Below are 18,603 nucleotides of genomic sequence, written 5' to 3' on the forward strand. Positions count from 1 at the left end.
TTTAACCTGGCTCCTTTCTACAGCCTTCAATAGCTGGCTAGTAAGACAGCACTAACACACTAAGCAACCTAATGCAGGATCTTTGAAGAACTTGTTATTTCTTCTGATAATTGTCAATTAACAAAGTTAAACAACTGTAATACAGATGAAGAAAAATTAAGACTTAAGCCTTCCAATCATGTATGCACAACTGCCTGCTTGCTTCTTGCTCAGCTCCTTAAAACAAGGGATGCAGAGCAGCTTGGATTACAGCACAGAACATGCTAAAAGCTAGCAAATGTAGCTACTGTGTATACAACCAGGCTGTCCTGAGGAACAGAAATACCTTGAGGAGCTTTTATGGCCAAGAAAACAAGTAACTGAGCTGAAGCGCATTCAGTGCTGCTACCATGGCAGTCAGCTCTATCTGCACTGCAGCTTCCAGTGCTTCTGATCATCTCCTTCTGGTGTCAAGGACCTGGGAGCTGCTATATTCAACAGGGCTACCTGAGCAGCAGAGCCAACATCGAGAGGCCCCATAAAGGCTACAGATCCATACAGGAGAAGTTGCAAAAAGGAGAGATTCTATGATATCCAGTGATTTTGAAGGAGCATGAAGAAATCGCCCTATAGACACAGTTCTGAACAGCAGACACTTCTCATCACTCAGCATACCAACTTGCAAAGAAAAATCCGCATGCCTGGAAGAACCTCAAAGAGCTTGACATCTGAAGAGAACTTCCTATACAATCCAGCCGACACATTCACTACCTTTATACTAAGCCATCTCAATCATATCAAGTACCATAGATCAAAGCAGGTTTTTTGTGGTTGTGTAAGTACATACAGCACCAGTAACACCAGGTGAAGAGCTTTAGCACAGCACTATACTGCAACCAGAAGAACAGCACATCCGCCATCCTTATTCTTCGAACAGCGCGCAGCCAGCAGACGCTGGAACCTTCAGCCAACCTCAACAGCCTCCTTTCTTACAGCCTTCCAACTGAACAGCTTCATACAGGCACATTTTGGAAGCACCTCCATACTCACTGGACTGCCCAATTTCAGGGAAAAAAAAGCTACAGAAAAACCTCTCACCTCTGGTAAGATCACTTACTAGAGCCCTGAAAAATCCAAGTAACTGCCATCCCAATCACAATAATAAAAGCAGCTTTTAGAGTATAGCCCACTGAAAATAAAAATAAATTATCATCAAACAACTGTCTACAAAGGCAAACTACCCATCTTTTAATTCCAAACTGTGCTGTCTGCCTTCCTGCACATCCCTCCCTCCATCACATCTCTCATCTCCCAGCACTTCAGTACTGCTCCGTCCCACAGAGGCCCAAACACCACTACAGAAGTCAGTGATAGAGATAACTGAGCTAACACTGCACTCACCAAAATCTCTGCATACAGCTATTTTAAGTGAGCTCCACCTGGCCTGCCCAGCCCTGTGTATTTGTGCACACAGTGAATAAAGCACCATCATCTCCAGCAGATACTCAGTTCTGCTAAGTGCTAATGAACACTTCAGGTGAGCCAGGCTTTCAGTATGGAAGTCACATACAACGCACTACAACACAGAATACTCTAAAAAACAAGTTTTGGTTCTCTGTGAATAGAGTAAGCAAGACATCAATTCTCCATTTCACTGACATCCAGCTACACACAAATGTACAGAGCTGCCGTCCTGGCTGTCAGGCTTACTGCCCCCAGATAAAGTAAAAACCTATTTTATCTCCTTAAGTCAAATCCTTTCCAGATTACTCTGCAGGATCATGACAATTTTTGGCACTAATCACCAGGGAAACCAAGATTTTTTAAAATATATACTTAAAGTATGGCAATCTTCACAAGTGACTCCAAATTCAAAATCAGATTAAATCATGTAAATATTTAAAATCACGGCAGTAGTTAAATCTGGTTAAATATTTAGTTGTGTGTCTACTAACAAACCTTATATTCTTTTTAAAAGTCCTTTTAAAAGAAACCACAGCTCGAGCGCCAACTTAAAATCAGTACAGAGTATTCCAGTCCTGCACACTGAAAAAAACAAACACTGTCTGCTTCACCTTCAGCACGCACTTTGGAGACCAAAACCTAACAATTCACCCTGATCAACCATTCCAATTCTTTCTCCCATAAGAAAAAAAACAGATTTTATCACCATTTCTGTCTCATTGGTTCACCCAGCCAATAAAATACCATTATTTAAGGCCACAGATTGATGTTTTTACAAGAAAACTCAAAGTTCGTGCCCCCGCTGATTTAAAATGCCTGAGGCATGCAGTGCAACTAGAGCCCTATTTGTATGCCTCAACTTAAAGAGAAGCTCTGTAGTGGCAAAGCAGGTGAAGGACCACGCTGAATTTTGTAAATACAAGCTCTTTTCTTCCCAAGGACTTAGAAACACACATAGTCACCTCTGAGACCATTTCTGCCTTAACATTTTTCAACTTGGCGCTCAATATTTAGACTACAAACGCTAAATTCTGTGATTCTGTAAAAGCAGCTATTGAGCCTATTTTCAGACAGCCACCTGCAGCTCACAGGGGTTTGTCTGTTTTGTTTTCAATACCGTGCTGCGCTACAATAAAGCCATTCAGGTTCCACCGTCACGTCCAACTTTTAGTTTGTGAGGTGAACAACAGGCACAGCCCCCAGGTCCCACACACACTGCATCCCCTTCGTCACAAAGCTCGTGCAAATCCCAGCACGTGCCCAGGAACGCTGTGACTGAGCAGGATGTTTGTGCAGTTACCCCTCCCATCTCCAGTGGCCTTTGCAGCAGCAAGAGCAGCACAGAAAGCAATGAGCCCACCCTCACTGCGCTCTTAGCTCTTCTAAGGTGTCCAGGAAGCAGTGCAAGGTAGATGCCAACGTTGGGAAGGAAGGGAAAGAAAAGGACAAGAAAGTAGGAATGTGAGTTAAAAGAACATAGTAGCAGAAAGGATCAGTAAGAGCTCAGGATGACACTGAAAACTCCAACTACTGGAGTACAGTCGTTACAGATTCTGGAAATCAACACAACATCCAATTTTAGCTGCATGGCACAAGTAAAATTTGGGCACTCTGGAGGGGGAAAAGGCAGGAGGAAGGAAATCCTTCCAGTTTCTTCAATTAATATTTGCTTAGGAGTCATATTTATGGCATGTTAAAGTTTCACAGACAGCAAACAAAATTTAGTACGTGAGCTTAGGACGTGACTGAGCATGTGTGTGACACTGGACTGCAATAGGAAGTGTTGTTCTATGACCTCCTTTCACCTCCAGGCTCCCTGTTACATGACATAGGTAGGCACAAGAGACTAATAAACTCGTCAGCAAAGAAAAGATAGATCAGCTAGTTTCTTCCTAAGAACATTCCACAAGAACCCAGGATTTCTATGATAAATAAAAAGAAATTTAAAAAACTGCACTTCTGCCATTTGCCCCTGAAGCAAAAAAGTGTTTTCTGAAATTCTGGTTATTTGAAAAAAATTCCCTGAAGGAAAAGTAAGAATACTTCCGTGACTAAATACATGACATAATATCTACACTAACAGAAAAACAGCAGCAGCCTTCTGTACAAGTGCACTTACCAAGTCACAGAACTCGAAAACCAGGAGATAAGGAATGGCTTCCACACATTGCCCAATACACTGGAGAACATTGGGATGCTGAAGAATGCTGCAGTGAAAACACAGCTGAAGTCAGAAAGGCTACAGTATTCATTATTTTCAGTATAACATAACACACTGAAACCTCAACTGCAAGTTTCAATACAGAACTGGAGGCAGCATGAACAGAAGGTGCAAGCATCCAAAGACAGATTCTCTTTGCACCTTTATATCCACTCTGTACTGTGGCAGCAAATCACTGAAAGAGGCTGAAATGTGCAGGATAGCAAAACCACAAAACTGACACTGCCACAAACAAGTCACTCCTCTGCTCCCACCCCCAGCATTCCCTCATACTAAAACTAAATGTTCATGCACTATGCTTAAGGAACTGATCTGGCTAAAAGCTAAACCTTTCTGTTAGCCAGGGTAGTTCCCAGACAGATCAGTTTCCTCTTCTAACTTTCATAAAAAGCACTCGTGCCAATGCAGCAGAAGGCATGAGATTTCATCTTCTGACAGCTGCCAACAATTTAAGCTCAAATGCAAACTAACTAGGGCAAGAGAAAGAACTGAGAGAAGAAAGCTCTCCATCACCCTCATTTGTAGCACATTTAGGCAAGATAAGCCACACCTTAAGGAATGCATGATACTCCTTTCTCTATTCCACTCATCCACAGAGCTCTCTGGAGGACTCTCGTCATTTCCAAAACATAAGAAGAGAAATTACCCTCCCTTTAGCATGCACCCAACTCCTCTCTAGTAGGTAAAGACTCAATTTCAGGAAGCAAATCGTACAGAAATCTTCCAATCGTAACACACAAGGAAGAGAACACCAAGCACTACTATTTTGTTAGCATTTTCTTTCAGACTAACCATTCCTGAGCTGTGGAGTACTACTGGACAGAAGTTAATGCCATTCTGAGTGCTTTATTTCTGCACTGCAAGCTTTGGGAGCAGAATTCGTTTTAGCACTATGCTGTATTTAGTTTTTTTGAATATGGAAACTTCAAAAACTTTACGTATACATGGTAACACAACACACTGCCAGTTCTACCTCCAACAGGAAATCCAAGCACAAGACTTAAAGCTCAGTTCTTAGAAGCAAGTACTTAGACATAGGGTTGGTTTGCAACACCAGGATTTTTCTGAACAGCTGCAGCAGAATTATCTGATAAACCAAAGTGTTTTCCAGTCATGAACAAATAACTACCAACCATTTAAGCAAAGAACTCATTATCTAAGCAAACTCAAATCTTGTTCATTTTGGATCAGTTGTATTTCACACCTTAGAGACAAGAATTTAATTTGTAAGAAAGGGCAAGCAGAGAAATAAAACTTAAGAACCTGCGTAACTCATAAGCAGTAGCATGAAGTGCTTGTGGTAACCAAGTTACAGAATATTACTTACTAGTATGGCTCTCCACTTCTTAAAAACTGTTCTTGCTCCTTGAGACCCGCACTTGCTTTTAGCTCCTTCACTATCACTCGTGCCACACTACTGCCTGTGTAGATTTCTCCAAGCAGAACCTGAAAAATTATAATCACTGTGCCTTTAATCAGAGGCCAAAAAAATATGTTTCTCTACAAAAAGAAACAAGAGCTAAAAACATATTGCAACACAGATTTTCTGGCTTGTCAGTGCGTGTAGATGTCCATACTTCATAAGTCCTGACAACTCATTACCCATTCATTTTCAGAAGACAGCCCTTCTTGAGAAGAGCATTTATTTACTTAAGACTTTTTCCTGGAAAGCATTGGCAGTAACAGAATGCATGAATTCAATTCGATGGAAGTGAGATCTGTAGATACTAAATGGCTTTGTAAGAAGCTACGGGTAAATTAAAGCAGTAATAATCACAGCTAAAAAGTATGTGCAAGCAAACCTCATTTCCTATGCTATTACTTTGAAGGAAATACACTAGTCTAGTTACTTTGGACTATAATTCTAACTGCAGTACAATATTAGAAACTTCTCACCTTTCCAAACCAGCCATTTCCAATTTCCTGGATGTAGTTTAGACTCTGACGTGCAACTTGAGACTTTGATCCATCTGTCATACACAACAGAAGAAAGGTTAGACACACCAAACCACTCAGATTGCCAGTTATCCAACAGTGGAGGAAACAATACAAGCTCTTACAATATTTATTCCCAATGATACGCACACTTTCAGGCTGGGCACCAAAACAGACACAGGCAAGAGTGAAGGTAACGTTGTGACAGTAGTGCTGGGGAGAAACTTCTCAGCTTCTAAACCACTTGTACTACAGAACCCCACTGCCACCACAGACTATCCTTACCCACACACACCTTTCTAACACGTTCAGTGAGAAAGTTGAATTGCAATCCCAACATCATACACCATAGTTGGGCAAAGCAAATAACCCACCCAGAAAGGTTACCTATGGAAACAGAATAAAAACTAAAACACTCACTGCTTCTACATTTGAACAGTTAAGTTAGGGTGACCGTTGCAAGAGAATAGGTTAGACTGCTTTATTCTTCAGCCCAGCTGCCCTACTTACAGCTACCATCTGGAAGGAGGACACTTTCTGACTAAAAATAATGTACATAAAGAACAGAGGCAGAGGACAGAAAACAAGACAAAAAATCCTGGCAGAGGATGGACAGCAACAATGGCAGATTGTACTGTAGAAGAGATTCAGCAGTATTTACCTCTCTGCTAATTAGCTAGAAATACCAATAAAGAGACTTAGTCTCTTTTTCCTTTTTTAAACAGAAATTGTCTTAAGGAATACATTCCCAAAATTCTTTCACATAAGCAAAATAAAATGTCCTCTTAGCATTACCACATCTACAGCATGAGAAGCTCACAGTGACACTAAGAAAGTGATGCAGCCCACACAGTAGCACTGCTGTCAAGTAAGAGATTTACTCTTGCTTCCATTTAAGGCTAATGGATAAAATCCAACGACAACTCAGCCATGAAGAGAACTACTACAGAGCAGTAGTAACATCCCAGAGCAACTTCAACCCCTGATGTGACACATAAAGCAAGGAGTCTAAGCTGATTCAAGCCACGCTCATTCTGTTCAGCCACCCTGCAAAGCACCCGCTCCAAGGTAAAGCACAGAGATTTCATCCTATACCCCAGATAAATTCACTCAGTTCACATCCGTAACAGTCAAACCTGCACAGCAGGAAGCCAAGCACGATCAGCTACACAGTGCTAGAGAATAAATTCCCTACTTCTCTTTTCTCAGTGTAAAATTTATCTTACCTGCACGAGATGGAAACTGGGATGGAGTTGGTAAAGCAATACTGGGAACTGAAAGAGTAAAAACTTCTGCTGGAGACTGAACAGACGGAGTATCTTCTGCTGGGGGCGCGAAATCTATTTCATCATCAAAGTTATCTTCAAATTCCTGAAATAAAAATCTCGGTAATTAAGCTAATATTTGGCTTAAAATTAGCACTGCATTTCTTCTGGTTTCCTATCTGAATCCACAAACCAGACTACAACAGAGTAACCGGCTGCAGGTGAAAACAAACTAGGACCCAATACAAAGGGCTTCATTTTAAGGGCAATAACCTGGTAACATGAAAAGGAACCTAAAAACCTGAAAAACTGTAAATCACCAACATTTAAAGGAATTGCACTGCCTCTGAACACACAGTGCTAAGGAGGCTCACATCATTACTAAGTGACAAGCCTTTTTTTTTTTTATTTTTATTTCCTTTTCTTACTTTCGATTTATTACTGACTTAAAGACAACACTTGATGCTTACATTTCTTTATCAAAAAAACTTAGGTTTTTCAGGGCTTTTCCTTATTCACTTTTTTCCATATATACATTTTTAAGATATATTTCTAGAAAAAGAGCCACACAAATTTATGAACACCAATAACTGATGTTCCAGAAGAAACTGCTCTCTGCTAATAAATTCAGCATGTTTACTACACTGGATATGCATCTTCAATATCACCTGAGAGGAATATCTTAAACCCTACCACCAGACTAAAAGTAAATTAAAAGATAAAACAAGCCCAAAAAGGGTTCTTTATAGTAAAACTGTCTCAAGCGTACACTTTCACTATTGATCCTAATAGACAGCAATGATATTGACAAGGCCGGGACGCTGACTGCAGCACAGACTGAGTGCTCATACAGTCACAGCACTATGCCCAGTGTTCAGACAGCTGGATATTCAGAAGAGAACACATACAGTGAGGCAGAAACACCAGAATGCAGCTGCCAATATCATGTGCATGAACATTTCTAACTTGAAGTCCTACCTTGAAATCGATCTCTGGGTCTTTGCAGCAGGAGACACAGTTTGCAAGCAGCACCACCAGGACTACCAGAGCACAGACAGACAGAATGGCAAAAGATGAGGAAACTTCAGCTGCCGCTCCTTGTCCTGGAAACAAGCACGTATGTGGTATTACAGAAGTACCTCTGGGGTCAGAAGGCGCTGCTCCCAAATATCCTACCCACCCGCCACGGGTTTCAGCTTAGCTCTGTGGAAAGGACGAACGAAAAAGCAAAGGGAAGGGGCCAACCCTCCTGTGCACAGCTGCACACAGCTCGGCCGCCTGCCCGGCACACAGACAGAGCTCCCACGGCCCCAGCACTGGGCGGCGGTGAACAGCAGCAGCCCCAAACGTCAGGACTCCATCTGATCAACTCAGAGATGACTACACATGGACAGGAGAGATCCAGGCCGCTGGGGTTGGTTCCAGTGAGCTACAAACCCTGCCTTAAAAAAAACGTAACCAGAAGGAATCCTCATGTGGGCTGTGTATGGATATACTATAAGGCACTCCTGTATCTTTCAATGAATGCATGGCAACCACAAGTTGCTTTCACAAAAGCAAAATGAATCTAAACACCTCCACTCTGCATTTCCAATTCCCACCATTCTTTAGGTGATTTGTCTCCATCTCAAACTAAGATGTACTCTTGAACATTTTGGTTATTGAGCCTGAAGTCCTACACAAGTTACACTCTGCCAGAACATGACCATCTCTTTACATGTCCAGGAATAAAATGTACTTCCTAACCTTACACAACTTCTGCAACCCCCAAGAAAAGGTGAACAGCAGCCAACTGGAAAAGGGAATGAAGTTAAAAAAAAAAAAAAAACAAACAACACAAAGATCACCTTTGAATGAGATGGTTCATTAAGATGGAAGGCACCCAAGCTTCCAAGAATGCAGGGAAAACATTCATACACAACACTTAAAAAAAAAGCTTTAATGTAAGAAAAATGCTAATTATCACGGGCAAGTTCCTGCAACACTTACAGAATAGCATTTTATGACTCACACAACTCAGTGCTGCTTACCAAGAATTACAGAATCCATCTCTATTTGGATAAGCTTTGAAGGCACTGTTATAGTCATTAAGAAGTGGTTTTTTTTAATTTGCACTTTTTAAAAAGATGAATGCAAAATTAAATATGAAATGATGACAACCTATAATTGAAGTAATTTATTTTTTTATAAGTGAAGCTATTTTAATGTCTTGCATGAATACATATTCAATGATGGGAGTCACTGGTTGAGCACAGGCAGCGCAGTTTGACACAGCGCTGAATGATCTGCAGTCAAACCTGGTACCTGTGCAAGTAGATGAAGACACAGAAAAAGCAGCAATGATAAATGATGCAGGCACCCTCAGGATCAGGCATAGGCATGAGAACACACCTCAGTACCAACCAGCAAGCTTTGGGAGGGGAGGGAATAAGGCTTTCATATCAGGCCCAACTCAAAGCAATGTGTATAGCTCAGGATTCTGGATACCTTCAGTTGACTTTCTTCGTAGGACAGCAGACTCATCTGCCAAACACAGCAACTAAGCCAACAAGTTGGTTTTTTGCCTGCTTTAATTCATTCTTTGCCCAGATCCGCAGCAAACCCCCAACCCCTCCCCCAGGCACAGCAGCACCAGCCCACAGGAGCAGGACAGGACCAGCAGCACTGCCTGCCTGCAGCAGGGACAGCCCTGCCCTTCTTCCCTCACCAGTTACCAAAAGTCACTGAGCACAAGCCTGGCCTCTCCCAGATTTGCTTCAGTAAGATTCATCAATTAAAGTCTCACATCTTCATGAAACTGGGCTTTAAGTAAAGAAGTGACAGCACCACACTGCACATTTCTAAGCTTGGGGGACAAACAAATTGTACATGACAAACATCACAGAGCACACTGACAAAAGACACTCACTGCCAGGAGAAAGGCAGAGCACACCACACACGAAGCATCTTAGGGCACAGCCAACTTCAAGGCAGCATCTGATTTTCAGCTTTCAGCACAGTAGTTGCTATGCGACCACAGCCCCGCTGCAGAAGGCAGAGGCTCTCCTCTCAGGAGCAGCCACGGCAATGGCAGCTCTCACTGATCACTGCAGCTATTCCCAGCACCAATCCAGATGACAGCACTCGCTGACACTGACTCTTCAACACCACCAAACTACATCAGGAACCACGATGTTACTTTACGACTCCGAGTCAGAGCAGAGCACCTTTACAGCACTAAGGAATGACCTTCAGTGCTCTGCTCCCCTGCTACCTCCATGGCACCTGTTAAACGACACCACACTTACTTGTGCTATTCATAGATATTAACGCAACCAGATTAAACATACAAACCTCACTACATCAGTGTTGTATTACAAGCATGAGTTCAAAAGCTCCCCTTTTCCTAAATAATGCTGTCATTCTCTTCTGTGCTAGCTATTAGTTGTAAAGGGCCGGGTGGGAGTGGAGAACGCTTCCCAAGTCAGATTCAGAATGCCATCTTTTCCCACTAAGGGTCTTTCCTACATCTGCTCACTCTGTGACATCTGCAGGGCTGCTGCACAAAACCAACACGGACAACCCAGCCTAGGAAGGCCCAGAGGTGAAGGTCTAAGACTAAAACAAAGGCCTGCTGCAAACAATCCTACACGTACCCATTGTGCAACCCAGTCAGGATGACACCATAAATGCTCAGCATGCATTACAACTCCTTTATTTCACCAAAAAAACTTTATCTGCTAATTTCATCAGGCCGTGCATTCCATTCATCCCAACTTTTTCTGCTATGCTCCATTTAACAGCCAAGCCAAACAACAGCACTGTCTTTGAGAAGGTTTCAGCAGACATTTGTACAGCGCTCAGCCGTGCGATGCCACATTACAGTGGACTTTACAATGAATCAGAATTGCATCAAATCACCACTAATCCTCAATTGAAACACAACAAGAGCAAACAAACTTAAAAGTTTTGAAGGACTGTTACTTACATTTCAGACCGCTTTTTGAAAGGTAACAAGGTGAATCTTAGGAGGGGAGGCACTTAACAGGCCTCCTTTTTCCAATCAGCCATTCGATTTGAATGGCCATTACCAATACAGCAGGAAGGAACATTCCCAAGACTCAGATGGCTTTCATTGACTTGATGCCCTCAGCACAATGCCAGCACCTTCAGGAAATCTAAAACTGCTTGCAAATGTCTGAATTAATTCAGATGATTCCTTCATTGAGCAAACTGCAAAGAACTGACGCACACAACCCCCCTTACAGAGCATTAGGCAGGCTCCTACCTGACATATGGACATCTTGGCTTTCAGATTTTCAGTGTGTTGCCATTCAAAGAAAAGCCAAAAGTTTGAAAGCAATAAAAATGACACTGAACAAAACGTGGAGAATTCTACTACCTGAAGGGAGTTATTTCAAAATCCTCCTCCTCTCGGCATGCTGTTATTATCCTTGTCTCAGATAAGGCAAAGTCTGCATAGCTAACCGAAGTAACCTTTGCTATGGATGACATGACAAACACCTCTTTAGACAGAAGCAGTTTATCACCTGATTTTCTTTTCCCTTCCTCCTTATACCTGCAGAAAATGCCAATAGCCACCCAGGAAAAGGAGCTCTTACCAACCTCAGGAGCACCACACAAAGTACTGACACACACACTTGTGCTTTGTCTTTCTGAAGACAAGAGGCAGCAATTAGTTGTTTGTCAGAAAGGAATTCCTGCCTAAGCCTGAATTGCCTTCCATGGCCTCAATCAGTCTCACACTTTGACAAAAATAAGAGGACAAAAAATTCACCAGTAGTGAAAAAAAAAACCGCACACAAGTTATTCAGCTACTTACTGGATCCTTATAGACAGGAATTGAAACGCTTCACCCCCCTCCAACCCCATGGGAGGAGCAGGCAGGGTGAAAGCCTGGGACACGTACACAGCCACTGCTTTGGAACAACCACCAGCTCTTCTCCACATCAGCTCATCTCCAGAGACAAGGACAACAAAGACAGCAAACGGAAACTTTCTGCTGACCTTTTCCCAGGAGATAACCAAATCTTTGCCCTCCCTCCTAAAGCCCCACAAACAGAAGCCAGTTTCACAGCTACAGGTGTTCTGTGGACACGTAACCCTGACATCATCATGTCCTGTGCATGCATTCAAGAAGAATTATCAGCTGCTTCATTTCACAACTTGGTATGTACCAGCAATTCTTGGCAAACAATCTCAATCCTCCCATTTGTCCCTAAAAAGACTAGAAGCCTCTCTTACCACCTATACCAATGTTTTTTTCTAACCATTCTACCCCATGCCCCTCCTAAATACTTCTACATTGTGCTTCAAGTGAGCTGCTTTAGCTGCTCACGTTCACTGTGAAGTCAGGACTGGCAGACGTTACACATCCCAAGGCAGGAGCATCTGCAGTAACACTGGATTCCCACAAAATCCAGCATCCTCCGAACACCACAGCTCCAATCTCCACCTTCTTCTCAACACCTGCTCTGCCCACCTCAGCACTGCCGATCAGGCATCAGGTTTAAAACCACGAGCTCAGGACCAGCTTTACACTGCTGTCCTTAATCCATTGCCCAACAAGTCCCCACTGATGTCAAAGAACTGCCCACAAAACAGCACACTGCTCCAATTTAATAAGGATTAGCTAAGGGCTGGGAATGGCTGGGAAGTGGTCAGAGAACAAGACTGGTTTGAAGTTGCAGTGTTAAAGTTTCCAACCTGCAGAAAGCAAGATCTTCAGGTGAAAAACAGATTAGTTCAATCATAGCATATGCTGTGCTTTCATGGTAATGTGTCTGGAAAATCTGGGTAACTAATTATACTGCAAAGGTAATACACAGTTGTTAAGTGTATATATACATATATACACACACATATGTACACATTTATATTTACACTACTGCTGCTAGATGTTGGTTCTTACAGTTAATTCCTGCCCAATACAGTGCAATCTCACGTGCTACACCTTCCCTTCAATTGAGGCTGCAGATTTGTTCTTTTTTTTTCCCCAAACCAAAGCAGACCACAATCATTTAAAGCATGAGAAGATTACCTATCATGGTATCTCAAATCATCAGAAGTACCTGTAGCATGGAAACCAAAATATCAGTATCTCTTCCTCCCACCACTTATAGGTACACAAACTAATACACTGCTTTTGAAGAGACAAATTAATTATGCAAGGAATTTATACATGCAACCTTCATTGGTGGTATTTTTGGGAACCTTGATCTTGCAGCTGATGCTGTAAGCTCTCAAGTAAGACTTGGGTAAGGTACACAGGAAAGAAGGCAAGCACCAACATTTTGCCCCAAGAGCTTCCTTCACCCCAATTTCTCATTCCCATTCACAGCTGAAGAATCTCTAGGAAGAAGAAGAGCCCATGAGATAAAAGTCTGATCTGTGAGAACAGGATCTGCTCTGCTGAAAGCCGATACCTGAAAGTCTACTATCCAACTTTCCTACCACTCTCATAACAGAGAAATCTCAGGGTACAAAAGTAACCCTGAAACACCTCACACTGCTGCTGAATCACTGCAGCACCTCTAAGGAAACTTCTCTGAGAGCAGCGTTGGAGAACGTGCTGCTTTGGACCAGCACCTCACCCCAAGAACCAAATACAGAATACAGCTCCCTGAGACGGCCCGCTTCCTCACCACTCTGCCCAAGCAGTGCCAGGCCCAACACCTCCTTACTACAAGTTATGCTTAAACTACACAGGCAGGCTGCAACAGCTCTCATGACACGCTTCCAACAGCTCCAACTATAAAGCTGTGTCTTTTATAACTGCAGTACAACAAAAACACAACAACAGAAGTGACAAACCTATTGCAAATTGTATCCAGCACCATATCAAGCTCCAGATACAAGGCATGCACACTAAACAGCTAGGCAGGTCCAAAGCCAAACCCCAAACACCTCTGGCGCTCCACGCACTGTACACCTACTGCAGAAATAGTTTGGATGAGATCAGAGAACAAAGGAGCCCTCTAGGAGGACTGCGTTAGCTGTAGCCAACTGTGGACCCTTACAGGCAGAGAAAGCAGACCCAGCCTGAGAACAACGCCTCACACGGGACATTCCTGCAGGCCAAGAGTCAGGGCTGGCTTCTCACTTCACAAACAGTCACAAAGTCATAGGGAGAAACAAAAGAGAAAAGGCAACCTAGCAGCTCTAGCTGGACAATTAGTAGGTACCTGGATCAGAAGTTAGAACAAGAGATAAAGGGATAAGTAAACATATTTAATTCTTGAAAGCAAGAAGAAAGGTGAAATGACAGACCACTCCCAAGAAAACTGCATCATGATTAAAACCCCTGTACAAGCAAGACTTTTCTCAGCTTCAAGTGATCTGACTCTCTACTTTGCATATGATTTGAAATTTGCTTTTGTCTGCATGCACGGCAGTCACACACACTGCATGCAATACCAAACCACAGGCTACAAACAGAAGCAGGCTTCGCTCTGACAGAACTCCCAGTAAACATCAAGCCAAAGCAGCTCAAAAGCAACAATTTTCCCAAGACTAGGAACTAGAGAACTCATCTTCATAATTAAAAAGTTGTTGTCTCTAGCCATTTGACTACACCAGTTAGAGCCGCACAAAGTTCTAGATGCCTCTGGATGCTAACATCAATTTATCGGTGTCCCTTCCTGGATCTTCAACAAGGATTCACTGCCAGGCATTCAGCTGCTGCAAAGGGCAGCCCCAGCACTGAAGCTCTCTGTGCAAAGCAAGGAAGCAGTCAGGCACCAGCCCTGCTGCCTCCGTCCAGCTGAGCAGACTGCAATCATCACAAATGTAAAACTGAACACACCTGTGAAAAATGCTACCACCTATTCAAGTTATACGGGAAAATAAGAATAGTTTTGAGCCCCCGTTCCTTTGCATTTGCAAGGACTTCATACAGCAGAGATGACAGAAGCGCCTCCTCTGACATTAACATACATACCCTTGATTCCAATTCCCAGGTTTCTGGAGAGGCAGCTGAATTAAGGTCAAGTATGAAAATCCAAGTCAAAAAGAGAGAGAGAGCACCTGAATTAGAATGCAAAGCTTTAGTGCAGCAAAGCAGAAGTGTCAGATTATGATGCAGTATGTTTGTCTGCAAAAATTACCGCTGAAGAGCATTTCTCAAATACCCTTCCTTCAGCCACACAACGCTAAAAGTGATAATCATCTTGGCCTGATGCACTCGGGTAGAACACCTAATGCTCCACAGGCTCAGAACAGCCGAAGTACTTCATTCTCCCAGTTGCTCTAACCTGGAGCAGGTCAGGTCGTGTGGCCCCTCAGAGGTGGGAGTCAGCTAGACCTGTCTTCAGCTCTCACCTCTAGCAGGTCAGCCCTCGTATTCACAACAGTCACAGCACATCCCAGTACCCTCCCTTCCCATTCAGTGAATAAATTAATCACTCTGTTTCTAGCTAGCAGCATCTTCAACATCTTGCTTTTCCTATTTTCTACAGTAATTGCTATGGACCACACCAGGGGAACAATAAAAGCCTTCCTTCCTCTACCACCTCCTTTTTTTTTTTTTCTAGCACATTTGGAAATACAGCCTCAAACATGAGAGACAAATATAGAACACACCATCAGGGCACACCTTCATCTGCAAACACTGTGAAGCCATACTTAAAAGCATGAGCTGCATCATTCATCTTGATGAAGACATTGGGAACACGACAATTCCACAGACTCTGTCTGCTGCAATTCCACAGTAGTTCCACAAAATGGAACGTTTTTGAACAAGGAATTCAAGCCAGTCTTGCTAGAACCTGCCATTGCCATCCTGCTTCCTAACTGCCTTCTCAAAAGAGAAATCTCTTCATTATGGGCATATGCCAGGAACCGTTCCACAGAGGTCACTACAAGCACCTCACACACACCTCCTTTCCTCCTTTTTCTGCTGACCACCATCTCTCCAGCAGCGCTCAAGGCTGGACAGATCAAAATGATTCTCCACCACCAGAGAAGCAGCCCTTCCTGCAAGGTGCACAACTGGGAGATTGTGAAATAACTCCAAAACCCATTACTTATTATTTTAAGAAAAGTCCATTCAATTATTCCTAACTTCACAACTCTCATGCATGAGGCTGTGTGCAGTGGTGAGCTGAAAGAGCTGCCAAGGCCTAAAGCAGAGTCCGTAATTTATTCCAAAAGTCACCAACGACCGCCACTCTCAACATAGGAAATCAAAACAATTTCCCGGGATACACAAGGGAAAAAGTCACAATAAGCAAAGGCTGTTTCAAAAGAGCAATTTGCTTAGCATGACTTTCCGTTCTGACAGGTCAGGTTTGTGACAGCATCACAAAAGTTACCTCCACATCTCTGAGCTTTGTAGGATACGTGGCGTAGTTTTGATAGCAGAGGAACTTTCATTAAAAAAAAAAAAAAAAAAGCTGGGTCATTTTGAGAACACTTGGTGCCCACACTGACACCTGCCTTGAAACAGAAAAGCTAACAACATTTCAGGAAAGGAACAGACATCAAAAAGGAAAAGATTGCCGCCCAGAACTCCGCCGTCCTAACTCACGGCCTGATGATAAGTCAGCATCACTGGGAAATTTTTCACATATTTCATAAATGAGAAAACTGTCACCAACCCTCAAAGAAAATACAAGTTTGACCAAGGGCTTCCCAGGGTTTTCATTTTTCTCAGAACTTTATTGTAGAAGGACCAACCTCAAGGAAGGCTGACAGAAGCAGTAACTCATGAACAACTCTGAAGCTTCCATGGGAAGAAAATAAATGGGGAAAAACGTAGGTCCAAAGCAAAGCAACTGTGGGATCCACACCCTGTTTTGCTACTTCCCGTGGCACAGCAGCCAAAGCGCTGAGCTTCACTGCTCCCCCTCGCACTTGCTGCCATGCCTGCTCTGCCGCTCCGTGCTGCACCACCACAACCGAACCTCAGCGCAAACCTGAGCCGAGCTCAGCAGAATTCCCAATACAATTTTATGTTCCGAAGCACCAATAGAGCACAAAGAAATAACTGAGGCGACTGCTACCTATCAGAACGAATAAACCTTCCTGCGGCAATCGGTGAGATCGGGAGAACGCAGCGGCCGTGCGCCGTCTTAAGATGAACAGGAAGATACGGGCCCGAAGGCGGCCAGCATTACCAAACGCAGAGCCGAGCAGCCGGGACCGCATTCCCACCGAGGAAAGCGCCGCCCGCGGCCCGGGCACGGAGCCCCGCTGCGACTCACGGGCGGAACGGGGGAAAGTACACCGAGATCGCACGGTTCACACAGCCGGCCGCTATGGAAGAGCCGCGCGGTGCAGAACCAGCGATCCCGGGAGCCGCAGCCGCCCGAAGCAGGGCAGCGCGGCCACAGCCACGGCACGGCCGCGCCCCGCAGCCCCCGCGCCCGGGCCGCCCCCGCCGCGAAGCCTCCCGCGCCTCACCTGCGCCCGCCGGCGGAAGCGGGGCGGCCCCGCCACTCCCCAGAAGCAGCGACAGCAGGACGGCGAGCCCGGCCGGGCCGACCCCCCGCCGCCGGGCCGCCGGGCCGAGCCCCTCGTGCCGCCGCATGTCCTCCGCCGCCGGCCCTCGGCTCAGCGCCGATCGAGGGGCTGGAGGCTCTCAGCGTCTCCGAGGAGCTCCTGCGGCAGCCGCTGTCCCCCGCCTCCACGGCGCGGCCCTCCGCGGCATCGGCGTCCGCGCTCCGCTCACACGGCCCCTCCGGCCGCCGCCGCCGCCGCCATCTTCCGGGCTACCTGACCGAGAGGGGCGGGCGCTTCGCCGACCGACGGCCGGCCGCGCCAATCGACGCGCGCCCCGCGCTTGGGGGGCGGGACCGCTGGTCGGGACGGAGCCGATCCGAGATTGACGTCCAGATCAGCCAATCGCGCCGCACGGGTCGAGTCGGGCCGGGCGCGGGCTGCGGCGCAAGAACGGTGCGGAGCGCTCGGCAATCGACGCGCACGAGCGACGCCGGGAGGGGGCGGGGCTTGCCACGGACTGAAGGAGCCCCGCACCAATCGGCCGGCAGCGCGGGCCCGGGGGCGGGGCAGCGGGAGGAGGCTGCCTGAGCCGTGCGCGGGACGGAGTGCGGCGCTGCCGAGTTGGCTGTGCGGGGCGCCGTGCGTCCGACGCGAGGACGCTGGCTGCGTTACCCAATGACCCGCATTTTCTGATGTGTTCGAATTAGCTTTCCTTCCACCAGAAATATCTGAGTTCAATCATAATGTGGGAGACGATCTTCCTTTGTTTTAGCCCGCTCCTGCTAATGCGTTGTGCTGCTCACTCCGTAAAAGCATCAGGTAGCAATAAGCAGCTCAGAGGCGCTCCTTGCCTGCTGGCCCTACACGTTTCGGACTGGAAGGCCCCTTGTCTTTCACATCAGCGCAGTGTGCCATGCGTGACACATCATTATTGTTGTTTTTCTCAGGCACAAATAGATAATATCTCAGTTCAGATAGTCTTCTGCAGAAGACTGGTGACAAGCACGCAGCCAGCTCTTTACCTATCTCTACTCATCTACTGGAAACTTCGAAGACAAGTTTTTGCTTCTTCGCTCTACCCAGCCTTCCTGCTGAGGTGGATGTCGGGACTGCAGCCGCTGGTCTGCACCATAGCCATTATTTCCAGTGATGGTTACCCAGCCTCGCTGTGTTGTGGGCACATCTCGGCTCTAAGACAGTTCTGACACCGGCTTCATGCAAATTCCACAAGCAGCTACAGACCTAAAGCTTAAAACTTCATTTGTGGCCTGTCAGCAGGTTTGCAGCATAAGGGTGTTC

General features: G+C 45.1%; 1 protein-coding gene across 1 annotated transcript in view; it reads right to left on the reverse strand.

Annotated features, from left to right (window-relative positions):
* LMTK2 (lemur tyrosine kinase 2) overlaps positions 1 to 17,392 on the reverse strand; it is a gene marked incomplete at both ends in the record, with an annotated part of 31,890 nt that extends 14,498 nt beyond the window's left edge. Inside the window, 6 exons of the mRNA XM_079542881.1 lie at positions 3,563 to 3,650; positions 4,992 to 5,110; positions 5,561 to 5,634; positions 6,826 to 6,970; positions 7,843 to 7,967; positions 17,266 to 17,392. Of these exons, the coding sequence (XP_079399007.1) occupies positions 3,563 to 3,650; positions 4,992 to 5,110; positions 5,561 to 5,634; positions 6,826 to 6,970; positions 7,843 to 7,967; positions 17,266 to 17,392 (678 nt within the window). The remainder of the gene's footprint in view (positions 1 to 3,562; positions 3,651 to 4,991; positions 5,111 to 5,560; positions 5,635 to 6,825; positions 6,971 to 7,842; positions 7,968 to 17,265) is intronic.
* Between the last annotated feature and the right edge of the window lie 1,211 nt (positions 17,393 to 18,603).

The sequence above is a fragment of the Tetrao urogallus genome (genome assembly GCF_951394365.1).
Source record: "Tetrao urogallus genome assembly, chromosome: 15".
Classification (NCBI taxonomy): domain Eukaryota; kingdom Metazoa; phylum Chordata; class Aves; order Galliformes; family Phasianidae; genus Tetrao; species Tetrao urogallus.